Source organism: Marmota flaviventris, chromosome 6 (genome assembly GCF_047511675.1).
Source record: "Marmota flaviventris isolate mMarFla1 chromosome 6, mMarFla1.hap1, whole genome shotgun sequence".
In the NCBI taxonomy this organism is placed as follows: Eukaryota; Metazoa; Chordata; class Mammalia; order Rodentia; family Sciuridae; genus Marmota; species Marmota flaviventris.
This window is the reverse complement of record NC_092503.1, coordinates 118505370-118521864: the sequence shown is the minus strand read 5'-3', so window position 1 is coordinate 118521864 and position 16495 is coordinate 118505370. Positions and strand designations below refer to the sequence as shown.

The 16495-nt window shown below is 39.0% G+C and overlaps 1 protein-coding gene across 6 annotated transcripts in view; it reads right to left on the bottom strand.

Annotated features, from left to right (window-relative positions):
* Window positions 1–15411, bottom strand: part of Ilrun (inflammation and lipid regulator with UBA-like and NBR1-like domains) — an 84164-nt gene extending 68753 nt beyond the window's left edge. For all 6 annotated transcript variants that reach the window (XM_027943704.2, XM_027943705.2, XM_071613481.1 and 3 more), the window contains exon 1: window positions 15073–15411. In XM_027943704.2, the coding sequence (XP_027799505.1) occupies window positions 15073–15230 (158 nt within the window). In that variant the 5' untranslated portion in view covers window positions 15231–15411. The remainder of the gene's footprint in view (window positions 1–15072) is intronic.
* Between the last annotated feature and the right edge of the window lie 1084 nt (window positions 15412–16495).

The window sequence follows — 16495 nt, the reverse complement described above, 5'->3', positions numbered from 1 at the left end:
GGGCACGGAAAGTGGGGACTGATCAAACTGGCACAAAGAAGTGACAAAAATGTTCTAAAATTGGATAGCAAGATAACTGCACAACTCCACGATTTTACTAATTCAAATTATTCTCCCTCCCCGACTTCTCATGTTTTGTTTTAGACACCAAAAGGTAAAGAAATTTAAAGGTAGTTTTAAAATGGGAAATAGCCCAATGCTACAGCACTTGTCTAGCATATACAAGACCCTGGGTTCAATCCCCTGTACCACAGGTTTCACACATGTTAGCAAGTCCTCTACTACTGAGCTACATCCCAACCAAAGCTGTAATAATGGAAATTAAAAGCCACTATCTATCTAGCTGAGGTTTGCTTTAAAATACTATTCTTCTGGTGGAAAAAGGACAAAACATTAATGATTATAAAATCTATCTGGTAGGATACACAGACTTCATTATATTTTTTTCCACAATAAAAACTTAATAAATTAGAGCACAGTGGTGTAAACCTGTAATTCCAGCAACTCAGGAGGCTGAGGCAGGAGGATTCCAAATTAGAGACCAATCTCAGTAACTTAGCAAGGCTCTAAGGACTTAGGAAGACCCTGTCTCAAAAAAAAAAAAAAAAAAATTTTTTTTTTTAAAGGACTGGGGATATGGTTTAGTGGTTAAGAATCAGGGGTTCAATCCCTGTTATCAAAAAAAAAAAAAAATGTTGTAAGTACCATCAAACACATACATAAAACTTCACCTATTTCACCTTTTACTTATCAGACTAAATCTACCTGGCAAAAATAAAAATGAGAGCCAGGTGCGATGGCGCACTCCTGCAACCTCAGCAGGATGAGGCAGGAGAAGTTCAAAGCCAGCTTCAGCAAAAGTGAAGCACTAAGCAACTCAGTGAGACCCTGTCACTAAATAGAATACAAAATAGGGCTGGGGGCGCTAGGGTTGTGGTTCAGTGGTAGAGCACTCGCCTAGCATGTGCAAGGCACTGAGTTCGATCCTCAGCACCACATAAAAATATATAAGATGAAGGTATTGTGGGCTGGGGTTGTGGTTCAGTGGTAGAGCTCTTGCCTAGCATGTGTGAAGCACTGGTTCGATTCTCAGCACCGTATGTAAATAAATAAAGGTCCATCAGCAATTAAATACATATATATATTTTTAAAAAAGAAGGTATTATATATCCAACTACAACTAAAAAAAAAATAGGGCTGAGGACGTGGCTCTGTGATTGAGTGCCCCTGAGTTCAGTCCCTAGCACCCCAAATAAATAAATAAAAACAAATAAAAATTTTAAAAAAACATGAAATTCTCAAAAAGCAGGCTTGATACTGTCTCATGGAGGCAATCTAGAAACGTTACAAAATTCCTTAAAAAAAAAAAAAAAGAGCATACCTTTGATCTGCCAATTCCACTTCTAAGAATTTGTCCTAAATAAATATATGTCATATGTTACAACAACAACAAAAAAAAGAATTATGAGCTGGGTGCAGAAATGCACATCTCTGACCCCAGCTATACACAAGGCCTACGCAGGAAAATGTCAAATTCAAGGCCAGCCTGAACAACCTAACATGTCTTGAAATAAAATAGGCTGGGGGTGGGGAAGGGGGAGGGTAACCCAGTCAGTAGTAGAGCACCCCTGGATTCAATCCCCAGTACTGCAAAAAAAAAAAAAAAGGATTGAGAGAGGTGAAATAATTAAGCATGTAGGAGGATAGTTGTTATAGCAAAAAACAAATCAAAACTCAATAAAGATAAATGACTGCTTAAAAACAAAGAATGTTCAAATAATAAAATACAGTTGTCCCTAGGGGATGTTTTTAGGACCCTCTACACATACCAACATTTAAAGATACCATTACAGAAAATGGCATAGTATTTACAAATAATCTATACACATCCTCTAGTATACTTTAAATCATTTTCTATTATAATATCTAATATATGTATAGTCATTAAGCTGTATAGTTTAGGTACCCAAAAAAAAAAGTTTGTACGTATATTCAGTACAAACACATCACTATAGGCCCAACTACATTCTGACCCAAGGTTGAATGAATTCTTAGAAGCTGAGACCACAAATACAGAAAACTGGGCTGGGGATGTGCTCAAGCGGAAGCGCACTCGCCTGGCATGCATGCGGCCCGGGTTCGATCCTCAGCACCACATACAAACAAAGATGTTGTGTCCGCCGAAAACTGAAAAATAAATATTAAAAAAAAAAAAAATACAGAAAACTGCCTGTACTGGGAGCCACGAAAAAGGGACTTGGAGAAATAGCTACAGTGCACTTAAGTGAAAAGTAGGCCATTAAAGCAATATGCATTATATGATTGATTTAAATCTAAAACATATAAATTATATGCCTATGAATATCTATATATATGCACATATATAGTAATGAATATGTAAATATGAATATCTATATATATGCACATTACATTACAATTAATTTTATTGTCTTTCTTAGACATTTCTGAATTGATGGATTTTTATATCCATCTTTATTACTTTAATAATCAGGGGAGAGAAAAAAATGTTCATTTTGGAAAGTGGCAAACCTCTTTATGTAAAATGGACAAAGGGCAAATTCAGCCAATGCATGAAATACAATGGGCTTTGAGCACATGAAAGTACTCACTGGAAATGACAAAATACAAATTTAAACAAGATAACATTTTTAAACAAGTTGAAAAAATTTAATTACAATATGCTCCACGGATGAGGTATCAAAGAAACAATCACTCATTATAGTTGCGGCAGAAATACAAATGAGTCCAGTCTCTGTGGGGAAAACAATTTGGCAATTAAGTATTAAGAGCATTAAAAGCCATGTTTATCTTTAGCCCAGAAATCCTTAGCTCAGTAATTGAATTCTAGGAATGAATCCTAAGGAAATAAGTATGTGAGCAAAGATTTAGCTCCAAGAATATTCAATATTCAATTTATATTGATAAAAAAATTGAAAACAACTTATATATCCAATAAAAAGGGATTTTTTGTAGTTGTAGATGGACAGAATGCCTTTATTTTATTTGTCTATTTTTTTAATATTTATTTTTTTAGTTGTACACAAATACCTTTATTTTTATTTATTATGTGATGCTGAGGATGGAACCCAGGGCCTCATGTGTTAGACGAGCGCTCTACCACTGAGCCACAAACCCAGCCCTTATTTCTCTATTTTTATGTGGTGCTGAGGATCGAACCCAGTGCCTCACACATGCTAGGCAAGCACTCTGCCGCTGAGCTACAGCCCCAGCCCATAAAAAGGGATTATTAAATTATCCTATGTTCATATGAGGCAAAACTATGAAGTCTTTAAGGGTAAAAGTGCAGAACCATATTTACTAAGTACAGAATGGAAGGCTGGGGTTGTGGCTCAGTGGTAGAGTGCTTGCTTGCCTGGCACGTGCGAGGCACTGGATTCAATCCTCAGCATCCCATTAAAATAAACAAATAAAATAAAAGTAGTATGTCCATGTACAACTAAAAATATTTAAAAGAAAGAAAAGAATGGATTCAGCTTAGTAGAGCATATGCTTATCAGCATATGTGAAGCCATCACTTCAACCTCCAGCACCAAAAAAAGAAAAAAAGGAGAAATGACCATAAGAGATTAAATGAAGACAGATTACAGCATGTGCACTGGAAATATATTATAGTATATGTACTGTATTACAGTGCCCACCTCCAAGACTCTCACCCCCCCTCAGAACCTTGGAATGTTGCCTTATTTGGTAATAGGGTCTTTGCAGATGTAATCAGTTAAGATAAGGTCACACTAGATTAGAGTAGGCCCCAAATTTGAATGGTGTCTTTATGAGGAGGAGATTTGGGAGACCATGAAGAAAGCCAAGTGAACACTGAGGCAGAGGCCCAAATGATGCAGCTACAAGCCAAGGAAGGCCAAAGATTGGTATGAGCCACAGAAAACAAAGACAAATAAAGGAAGAATCCTTCGCTAGAACATCAAAAGGAAAAATAAATAATAAAGAATTTCAAGGCTGGGGATATAGGTCAGTTGGTAGAGTGCATGCTTTTTTGCATGCTCAAGGCCATGGGTTCAATCCCCAGCACCACATAAAAATACATACATAAAGGTATTATATTATGTCCATCTACTAAAAAAAAAAAAAAAAAAAAGAATTTCAAAGGGAACATAGCCCTGCTAACACCTTAATTTGGAACATTTTGTCTCCAAAAGTGTAAGAGAACCAACATATTTCTGTTGTTTCAAGCCACCCTGTTTGTTACATGCTATGGCAGCCCTGGGATACTCATATAGGAGCATAGGCAGACTCTGGTCCCATACTGTTTATTATGTTTGAATCCCATTTCCACCCATGTGATCAGGTTAAGTTATCTAAATACTCTGAGCCTCTTTTGACCTCTTCTGAAAAATGAGGATAATAGTAGTTCCTAGAACTACTGCAGGCATTAAATTACATATTAAACACAAATTACTTAAAATAATACCTGGAATATAGTAAATACTCCACTTCTGAAAGCTAACACAGGTACAAACACAAAGCAGTATTAGAAGGATATAACACTAAAAGGTTAACATTTTTTGTATCTGGGTCCTGTGAGTATGGCTTTTGCTTTCTTTTTGCTTATCAGTTGTTTCTAACATCTGCAACGAACATAAATTATTTATGTCACAATGGATAATTCAAAATAATGAATTATAATTTCTAAAAAATAAAGCAGTGATTATGGTCAGTTGTATGCAAACCCCATCCTCCTATCAGTTCTCTAAAGAACCTGTTTACAAAGTACTTGGGTGTGGGGAGTAAAAAATAAAATTTTCTTTAGTAAATAAATGTGACCAGAAAGCACTTTTAAAGCACTTTGTATAGCAATCAATCATAATGGTTGTAACTTTAACAGGCTGTGAGTCACAGACTTTAAGCACAGTAATTCAAATATGAACCGTCAGAAACCTCAGAAACTTGTTGTAGACCCAAGGCTCACAACACTGGAGGTAAGCATAATTACATATTAATTTTTAAAAGTGAGTCTTTTAAAATTCAGAAGAGCTGAGTCTCTGAATTTGGGAATAAATTTCTCCCCTTCCTAAGACATATATAAATTTTGACAAATCATTAGGACATCACTTATAAAATCAACTACTCTTCCAATTTAAGAAAAGTATATTTCTTTTATTTGCACAGATGATTTACTAAGAGTTAAACCTCTTCAGTGAGTTTTAGTTTTATTGAATTTGGAGTCCCTAAAATGATCAACTGATAAATTGCATTCTCTGACAATAAATACTACATAAATAAATTCAGATGAGCTCACTACTTGGTAGTTTAGTTCTTAACACAAGAAAATCAAGTTTTAATAAAATCATATGTAATTACAGGATGGTAGTCTCTTGCTTAATACAGAGGAGAAATTTTAAAAGGACCAAAGGACACTATCACAAATTAATTTAAAAAATATGTGTGTGTTGGGCTTATGGTTCAGTGGTAGAGCACTTGACTGGCATGCACGAGGCACTGGGTTTAATTCTCAACATTACTTATAAACAAACAAATAAAGAACCACTAACAACTAAAAAAGTATATTTAAAAAAGGAGAAGAATTCTTAAAAGAAAAAAAAGTGTGTGTGTGTATGCGTGAATAGCTAAGTGTGGTGGTACACAACTATAAACCCAGCAACTTGGAAAGCCAAGACAGGAGGATCACAAGTTAGAGGCCAGTCTCAGCAACTCAGCGAGACCCTCTCTCAAAATAAAATAAAATAAATATATACATACATAAATTAAAAGGCTGGGGGTACAGATCAGTGATAAAGCACCCTTCAGTTCAATTCCCAGTACCAAATAAAACAAAATTCTATAAACAGCCTATAAAGGGATTATAATTTATAGTTCTGCTTTCTTTCAACAGCACTAGACTTCAATCATTCCATAAAAATTATGCTTTTTCTTCCATCTATCTTCATGTACTACACTTGTTTACGGATGTTTACTCAACACCTACTATGTATAAGGCATTGCCTAAAATGCTCAAGGACAAAGGCTGTTGGGGGGCATTTTCCTGGAGAGTGGGTGTGTGTACATGATAAGTATTATTTTAAAAACAATTAAGAAAAGTGTGGAATTCAGAGAAGAGATCACTATTAAGTAGAGTCATCAGTAGGCTAATTCCAGAGAACAGAATTTCATAAGAAAGGAATGGGGCTAGGGATGTGGCTCAAGCGGAAGCGCGCTCACCTGGCATGCGTGCGGCTCAGGTTCGATCCTCAGCACCACATACAAACAAAGATGTTGTGTCTGCCGAAAACTAAAAAATAAATATTAAAAATTCTCTCTCTCTCTCTTAAAAAAAAAAAAAGTTCTCTATCTGGTAAGCAACAGGTACTGTTAAAGGATTCGAAGAAAAGACAGGCTTAGATCAAAGTTGTGCTTTAGAAAGATTTATGTAGTATGTCCACAAAATGAACTGGAACAAAGAAAGTTAGGTACAGAAAACCAATTGGAGCCTATGCCTATGTTACCCTGTTAAACTGGTAACATAACCTGCAAACTAAAGTTGTGGCCGAAGGAACGGAAGAGACAAGTTAAGAAGTGCACTGCTAAACCCAGGTGCAAATGAACTAAACTGAAAAAATTGGGATATCAAGGAAAGAAAAGGCCTTGGAGATAACAGTTCAAATATAATGTCTGGAACACAGGAGCTATTAACAGAACAGGGGAAAGTCAGAAACAAAAGCTGGTTCAAGCAGAGGAAAAAGACAAATCGGTCTTTTAAACACATTTAATTTTGGGGGGGTGCCAATAAAATATCCCTAAGTTTTATTATTCCCCACCAGAAAACTCTGCACCATTTTTGGTCCAACTTTTAGTAACAGGCCAAAGAGAATACAGTATATATTTAATACAAGTAAAGGATAAACATACTGCAGAAATCACGTTCCAGAGTATAAACATGACCAAATTTAAGCTCCATAAAATAAAGTTGGTGCCCATCTCACACCACAGCAAAAAAATTAACTCAAAATGGAGTGATGACCTAAATGTAGGAATTAAAACCATAAAACTCTTAGAAGAAAACACTGGATAAATCTTCACGATCTTGGGTTTAGCAATGAATTCTCAAGATATGACACCTAAAACACAAGCAATGAAAAAAAATGGCATGGATCTCATCAATAAAAAAATCTGTGTATCAAAGGCTAGTATCAAAGAAGTGAAAAGACAACATACAGACTGGGGGAAAATATTTGCAAATCACGTATCTGGTAAGTATTCCAGAATATGAAGACCACACAACTCAACAACAAAAAGACAAACCCAATTTAAAAATGGACAAAGAATTTGGATATTTCCCAAAGAAATACACAAATGGCCAAAAAGCACATAAAAGATGTTCAATATCATTAGTAATTAGGGAAATGAGAACCAAACTCATAATGAGGCATCATTTCACATTCACTCAAACAGCTGTAATTTTTTTATAAAAGTAAGTATTGGTAAGGGTACGGAGAAGTTGGGACAGACTCTCCTGCACTGCTTGTGGAAATGCAAAAATCATCCAGCTACTGTGCTTTTGTTTTGGGGGTTTGTTTTTTTGTGTGTGGTACTGAAGATTGAACGCAGGGCACTGCACCTGCTAGACTAGCACTCTACTACTGAGCTACATCCACAACCTTTGGAAACCATTTTGGAAGATACTCAAAAACACAGAATAACTTATGGCCCTGCAATTCCACTCCAAGGTATACATTCCAAACAACTACAAACAAGTACTCAAATACAAGTACATACATATTCAAAGCAGCAACTGTTCCTTCCTGGTTTCACTCAGGAAATCTAACTACAATTCCATCAATTCTAATCCAGGCATTTCAAAACTTAACTTCTAAGAAAGCAATATGTCCATAGCAGGCACACAATCTTTGTGAATCCTGATTCTATTTGATTCGATCCACTCCTATCTTATGAAATTTTACTCAGTTAACCGAAAATTAACATATGAAATGTTTTCTCATTATCCTGAAACTTTTCTCTGACAGTTTCGGGTATGTAGGTTTCCTATAACACTATCTGCTAGTGATCCATACAAAACATATTTGTTTAAATACTGTCCGGTTGTCAAGTTTGTGCTGTAATGTATTAGATGAATTTGGGGTGGGAATAGGAAGATGGGAGGTGGTAAAGAAGCCCCATCTGCCTGTCCTGGCTAAAATGATGATTAATCCTGACTTATGCTTGGAAATGCAAATATTTCAGTAACAGCACTGTTAAAAAAGACTTTCTACAGGACAGTGATATACTTGTCACTGTGTTCCTTTAAAACTAAAATAAACCAGTCCCAGTGATGAACACCTGTAATCAGCTTGGGAAGTTGAAACAGGAGGATTGCAAATTCAAGGCCAGCCTGGGCAACTTAGCAAGACCTTGTCTCAAAATGAAAAGGGAGGCTGAGGCAGAAGGATGGCAAGTTAGAGGCCAGCCTCAGAAAGTTAGCAAGACCCCATTTCAAAATAAAAAATAAAAAGGAGTGGGGACATAGCTCAGTGCTAAAGCACCCCTGGGTTCAATCCCCAGTACCAAAAAATATTATGATTATTAATAAAATAAAAAGGGCTGGGAATGTAATCCAGTGGAGTGCACTTATATTTAATCCCCAGCACTGCAAAAAAACAAAAACAGCTAAAAGGACTCTGCTCTATTTATAAACTTTTTTTTTTTTGCTACTGGGGACTGAACCCAGGGGCACTTCACCACTGAACTACATCCCCAGCCCTTTTTATTATTTATTTTGAGACAGGATCTCACTAAGTTGGTGAGGGCCTGGCTAAGTTGCTAAGGTTGGTCTCAAATTTAGGATCCTCCTGTCTCAGCCTCTTGAGTCACGGGAATTACAGGCATGCACCACTGACCTGGCATAAAACTATCTCATATTAAATCAAGAGTCTCAAATTGTATGTACCAGTTAAAGAAATAGAAAACAAGAATATTCAAAAGCAGTAACTCTCAATTTTAAAAATTTAACAGAGGGTTAACACTCTATCTTTGTGATGCAACCTTTCCATACTCTCTTCCTAAAACTACTATGTAGAATACTTTTTTAGGGCCTCAGGGGCACTAGAGATTTAACTCAGGCATTCATCATGCCAAGCATGCATTGTACCAATGAATGTACCCCTAGTCCCACACATTTTTAAAGGAGACTAATATTGTATCAAGTTTTATTTCCATTACAAGGGGACTTTTCCTTAGACTAACCAAAGAACAGAAATTCATTAAACTGGGTATGGTGGCACACGCTTGTAATCCCAGTGACTCAGAAGGCTGAGGCCAGAGGATCACAAGTCCAAGGCCAGTCTGAGGAACTCAATTTAGGGAAACCCTAAACAATTCAGTTAAATAAAAAATAAAATAAAAATTAAAAAAAACAAAAAATAAAATAAAAAACAAAAAGGACTGGGAATATAGCTCAGTGATAAAGTACCCTAGGGTCCAATCTTTGGTACTCCCTATCCCCCCAACGGCAAAGAAAAGAACTGCCTGAGGCACCGTGAGACCACACCTGAGGTACTAGTGAATTTCACGTTTATGGTCTGATTTATTGCATCACTTTGCAGTTATAGCTTTATCTAGCGGGGTGCCTTTGATAATGCTGAGTGTATCCGCAGGACATTATTTTACAAAAATGTTTTCCCCAAGTTATTTTTCTAGAAAACATGTTCCATCCATGGTAGATATGTGTAATGTTTGAAAACATGCAAGGCTCCTTGAGGATACCTGGAGGCAACCTAGTATTTGCAACACCCAACTGCACAGTACTAGCTTAATGAACAGGAGAAAGAGAGAAACTGCCAATTTGCCTACATGTTATTAATTTATCTACAGCTACAACAGTTATATTTAGAAATAAGTTCAGGGGGCTGGGGATGTGGCTCAAGCGGTAACGCGCTCGCCCGGGGTTCAATCCTCAGCACCACATACAAACAAAGATGTTGTGTCCGCCAAAAAACAAAACTAAAAAATAAATATTAAAAAATTCTCTCTCTCTCTCTCTCTCTCAAAAAAAAAAAAAAAAGAAAGAAAGAAGTTCAGGAGGCTGGGATTGTGGCTCAATGGCAGAGTGCTCCCCTACCATGCATGAGGCACTGGGTTCGATCCTCAGCACCATATAGAAATAAAGGTATGTGATGGTTATTATTATCCAAAGTACATGTATGAAGACATGAATTGGTGTGAATATACTATGTATACAACCAGAGATATGAAAAATCATGCTCTCTGTATGTAATAAGAATTGTAATGTATTCCACTAAAGAAAGAAAGAAGTTCAATACTAACTCCTCACTAATATCCTCTAAAAATCTAGAAGTATCATTTGCCCCTACAATGAGAAGGACCGACTTAATTTGAACACATACACAATAGAGACAAATGCCTTTGAGGGCCAGAAGTGAGTTTAAAATTTTATGTGACATGGAACTGCAATTTAAAATTGCCTGTAATGGTAAAATTTTGTTATGTATATTTTACAAATTTTTAAAATCATTTGAAATTTGCCTCCAAATCCTGATTTCCCCTGAAAATACACACACACACACACACACACACACACACACACAAGCCAATTCGACTACATTAAAGAACATGAATCCATTAAATTGAACATTTTTAAAAAAATACTTTTAGCTGGAGATGGACACGATACTTTATTTATATGTGGTGCTAAGGATGGAACTCAGTGCTAGGCAAGCATTCTACCACTGAACCACAACTCCAGCCCCTAAACTGAACATATTTAAATTTTAAGTAGTTGAAAACTTTTAGTGATATGAATTAAAAGCTTTAAGGAAGGTGTTTATTGATATTTTCCATATCCAAGAAGGACATAGGCAAATGAAAAAAAAAAAAACTGCAGCAAAGGAGATTCAGTTCTGACATAATTCTAACTAGAAAAGTAATTAAATTCTATAATAAGATATCACACAGATCTATACCCTTAGTGATACAATAGGATAACTACCTTGAAAGGGTTAGATGCAACTTGTAGGAAAAATTCTAATAAACTGGGGTAGGGGTTGTGGCTCAGTGGCAGAGTACTTGCCTAGCACATGTGAGGCACTGGGTTTGATTCTCAGCACCACATAAAAAAATACACAAAAGTATTGTGTCCATCTACAACTATAAAATACTTTTAAAAAATTCAAGGGGCTGGGGTTGTGGCTCAGTGATAGAGCGCTTGCCTAGCATGTGTGAGGCCCTGGGTTCAATTCTCAGCACCGGATATAAATAATGAATAAAATAGAGTTTCATCAACATCTAAAAAAATATTTTAAAAAAATTCGAATAAACTATAGAGAGTCTCCAAAGCCGGCTTCCAGTTTTAGAATTCCGGGTTCTTTATGCCAAGCCCACAGTGTCTGCAAGAAATTTTACCTATAAAAAGTTATACTAGGGGCTGCGGCTGGGGCTCAGGGGTAGTGCACTTGCTTGGCATGTGTGAGGCACTGGGCTCGATTCTCAGCACCACATATACATAAATAAAGGTCTATCAACAACTAAAAAATATATGTTAAAAAAAAGTTATACTAATCTACAAGTCATTTCAGTTTGGCTTTTATATATCACAGTTAGTCTGCCCCACACATGTACTCCCTCGGGAACTGAAAATTGACCATCTCTGTTATGAAACAGTTCCACCACTTCCAGCAATATCACTGGCCTCAAAATATAAACACTACAAATGAAAAGAATACTTGGTTCTAAATTAAACAAATAGAAATACCTACACGACTTTGTCAACCTTAGCCAATAATTTTTGTGTTAACAGGGAAGATAATTTTCAGATCCAAAGCATTCAATTTTTTCAAAAATGACAAAAAAATAATTTTTACTCTTGGGGAAAAAAGAGCATAATCTTTCAAATCTGAGCTCCATTTTGGAAGACTCCTGTTCATTTTAAAACAATGATCTTGGACTGGGGTTGTAACTCAGTGGTAGCATGTTTGCCTGATACAAGTGAGGCACTGGGTTCAATCCTCAGCACCACATAAAAATAAATAAACAAGCAAAGGTATGGTATTGTGTCCATCTACAACTAAAAAAAAAATAAAAATAAAAAGTAATTTAAAAAATGATCTTTAACAGTGATCAGACAAGTGAATAATTATTTATTATAACCCAAAAACCAGCATTTATAAAGTCACAGGGAAGTTAATCTTCACCAATTCAACAGGTAACCACTACAGCACAGCAAGCTGAGTGATTCTTCCCAACCTGTATTAGGGCTATCTGGACAGTTATTAGACATATTATATGACGCATTCAAGCAACACAATTCTAGACTCCAGATATTTACTTCGGTAGCACATACACATATTTTGATCAAGTATGCATGCATATCTGTATTTCACTAGATTTTATTAATTATAATGGTGTTTGTTTAAACAAATCTGTCAAGATGAATTTACAAAAGTCAACACAGGAATAAAAGTATAATACTGGGGCTGGGATTGTGGCTCAGCTGTAGAGCACTAGTCTAGCACATGTGAGGCCTTGGGTTCGATCCTCAGCACCACATAAAAATAAACAAAATAACGAGATTGTGTCCAACTACTTCTAAAAAAATATTCAAAAAAATTTTTTTAAAAAATATAATACTGGATTATGGAGCTAACAAGCTCTCCTAAGAAAGAAAACAAAGACAGCCTTCCTGATTTCATAAAGAACATTCTTTCTACAGCCAAAAACTAAGGTAATGTGACTCAAAGTTGAATTATCTCTTCATTGCCTGGATTCCTAAAAGGCCACTGACTTCCAACTGCTTTCAAATCGGAACACAGAATGAGAGAATTTACCTCAGTGAGAGAGATTACCTGCATAGAATGCTTGAGGCCCTGGGTTGGATACCCAGCAATGCCAAAAAAATAACACTAAGAAAACATTTTTTAATGGCTCACACCTCGCTTCAAAAAGGTATCTTGTGTTTACACAGAGATAAATGTCATCAATATACATACTACTTCAAGTCTTTGAGCTTAATCTTTTTTTATTTAAAGACTCAAACAGAATTTTTACAGCCCAACTGTTTTTATTTTCTTATCCATACCACGCCTTACCTATCTCCTCACTTTTCACAACACCTAAAAACAATCATATATTAAATATACACACCTCAAGCACATAAAATTCATTACACTAGTTTTGTAGCTATAATAATTGTACTAACAAACACTGACTTTAAAGAACTAAAAACTTATTAGGGCAGCATTTAGATGGTTCAGTTCACCAAGGGGTGGGGAGATAGATCAATCCTCCCCTACCCAACAGGTAGCTACAGTATGCCAAGATTTCTATACTAAACTAGTATAACAAGGAAGAAAGTACGATTTTACTTCTAAATTTCACCAGAGTAATAGCTCTTCTCAGTGTGTTCAATAACCCTAACACTCTCTACTTAAACTTTACAGGTTGGATGTCAGAAATCTATAGTAAATTACATTCCCTATCTGAGATCATCTGGGCATAAAAGACACAAATAGAGATGACAAATGCTTATTTATTTAATTCTAAAGACTATCTCCTGCATTCATTCGAAGCCTCAAAGAGTTTTTTAAACATCAAGAAACTCAGTCCCACTCTTGCTATGGCTGGCTTTAAATAATGATAAAATAACAGAACCCACTGAAGATGCTGCAAGAAAACAAAAATTTACACATCACCTTTGGTTTGGTCACAGCTAGAAAGGCTCCCATTTACAAATGAGCATCATCCAGAGTAGGTGAGGAGTGGGATAAAAAAAAAACACCCTTCAGCCCTCTTTTCTGGCACTGACTGAGGCATTCGTTGGAAGTGAAAATAAAGGGGAGTTTGGTTGTGCAAGTGATGCCAAGAGAAACAAGATTCCACATGTCAGGAGACTGAATGCCCCACACAGAGCAAAGGGCACTCACCCCATTGCTTTTGGCCCAAAGAAAGATTAGTTGCTTCACCTGAAAGCCTCTCAAAGGAAGTCTAATTGTGTCCACTCCCTCCCTCACCCTGAGTGAACTCAACAACCCCTACTCACAGAACAGGGGGGAAGCTTTTCTTATCAAAAATAGCAAGTGCTGCTTCCAAAGCCAAGAAACACTCCTTTACTGAGATAGTCTTCTGCCCCAATTCAGTCTTCTACAACCTAACTACAAGCCAAAAATACTTGGTTCCCAGCCTAACTAAACTTCTCCATTTTCTCAAAGGTCTATCAACCCCGCTTTCTTTCAAATAAGCTCTTCTCCACTCTCCGTATTCTGGAGGCCTTTCTCAAAATTCCCTTTGCGCAGGGCTCCAGTTCCTTCAGAAAGTTCCTTCTCCCAGGATCATCTCCTTTCTCCCACTTTTCCTAAGGTTCTGCCCAGGTGCCGTCCCAGGTCTAACACTCGGGGCTCCTCTATTTGTAGATTCACTAGCAGATCCCACTCTTCCCTGGCACAACTCTTCGGAAAGTCATCTCTCTCACCAAAATCATTTGTTTCCCCAAAATATTTTTTCCCTTATCTCTCCTCGGATAGAGACAGACCCACATACAATTATCTGTTCTCAACTCCTTAACTCCCAACTCTCTTCCGTCTCCCAGGTTCGTCCACAATATTTAACAAGCCTCCCTAGAGTTTCCCCCCTAATTCTCGGCCTCAGCCCCTAACTTCAACTACAATCTTTTATCCCACTTTCCAGATCCAGATTTTCTGTGCTTTTTACTCTCAGCCAGCACCACACGCCTTCCCTCCCAGGGCTACCCACTTATGCGTCTATGGCCAAACCTTTTTCCCTTTTCCACCTTCCTCGGGCCCTAATTCTCCGCAGAACCTAGTGAACAACCCACTCCGCGCCATCTCCTCGGCCTCCCCGCAGCCTCCGTGGCCCCTAACTCTCCTTTAGCTCCGCTCACCCCCTAATTTCACTCCATGCCCCCCGGGGCTCCCCGACTCGCCCTCCCCGCCCGGAGAAAGAGGTCCACCTCACTGCTCGCCCGGCCCGCCCTGCCGCCAGGCTCAAGTGTCCCTTCCCTTCCCTCGGGGCCCCGAGGCCGCTGCCAGCGATGGCGCGGCGGGGCCGGCTCACCAGTTGGTCATGTCCAGGAAGAAGGCGCAGCCGGCCGGGTTGAGCTGGAAGCCAAGCAGCCGCTGGAACTCGGAGATGAGCACGTCCTTGTCGGTGGTGCCCAAACAGCTGAACTTCTGCATCAGCTCCGGGTCCAGATCCACGTCCATGCCCTCCATGGCGGGGGCCGGACACCCGCTTCCCCGCCTCCTCACTACCGAGCCGCCGCCGCGCCGCCAGGCCCGGGAACCGGGAGGGGGCCCGTTGCTAGCCGGCGCCGCGACCCCGCTCCTCTGAGGTAGGCCCCGGGCCTCTCACCGCCTCATAGGGGTAAACTCACTCAGCCACTCACTCTCCGGCTCCCCCCCCTCCCACCCCCCCCAACGCCGCCACCTCCGCCGCTACCGCCTCTCGCTTCTCCGCCGCCTCCGCCTCCTCCCGCGCCGCGCCCACTGCGCACGCGCCGCCCCTTAGGCCCCGCCCCTTCCTTTCCTGAAGGACCACCCCTCAGTTGCGTCACAACCCCGTGACGTCTCCCGCGTGACCTCACCGCGGCGGAGCGAGGGGGCGGGAAGGGGGAAGGAGGAAAGGGCTGGCCGGGAGGCGAGGGTCGGCTCTAGGCCCAACCTCCTCCTCGCCGCGTCCCCACCCTCAAGGGGCGGAGTAAACGCCCAGGCTTGTGGGGAGGAGCTCGGGTATCTTTGTCTCCGACTACCCCACCATTTCGCAGGTGAGGAAACTTGAACTCCAGGCAGGGCACCGACTATGGCAAGGTCAAATAATCAAGTGCACACTCAGGGACCGGCCTTCCCAGCCAGAGGTCTATCCCTCGCTCTAGAAAGACTTGTTTCTAGAGCCGCTTTCCCAAAAGGAGGATGCCGTAAATCCTTGGTTCCCGGCCACCCTTGAGATGACTACTACGGTTTTATCGGTGCTGTTTGTTATGCAACAGCATCTTGTCTCCAGAAAATAAAAGAGGCCTCAATACAAACATCAGTCGCAGGTCCAGACAACGCCACCCACTCCGTCAGAACCAGCTCTTTAAAAATACAGGTTTAAGTCATGAGAATTTGGAAAAACTTGTCGTTACAATCCAAGGCAAGTGTATATGGTACACTTAACGTGACCAAGATCCCATTTCAAGATCAAAGAATGAGAAAGAAGTTTAGAGACTTTCTAACCCTTCTGTGTTTTATTTTGGGTTTTTTTATTTTTGATTTGGTTTGTTTTGGTTTGGTTTTTGATATCAGGGATTGAACCCAAGGGTGCTTAATCACTGAGCCACTGTTTTTTGTTTTTTTGGTTTTTGTTTTAATTTTGAGACGTCTGGCTAAATTGCTTCAGGCCTCACTAAGTTGCTGAGGCTGGCTTTGAACTTGCGATGCTCCAGAGACTCTGGAATTACAGGTGTGTGCCACCATGCCTGGCTAACAAGTGTTTTTAA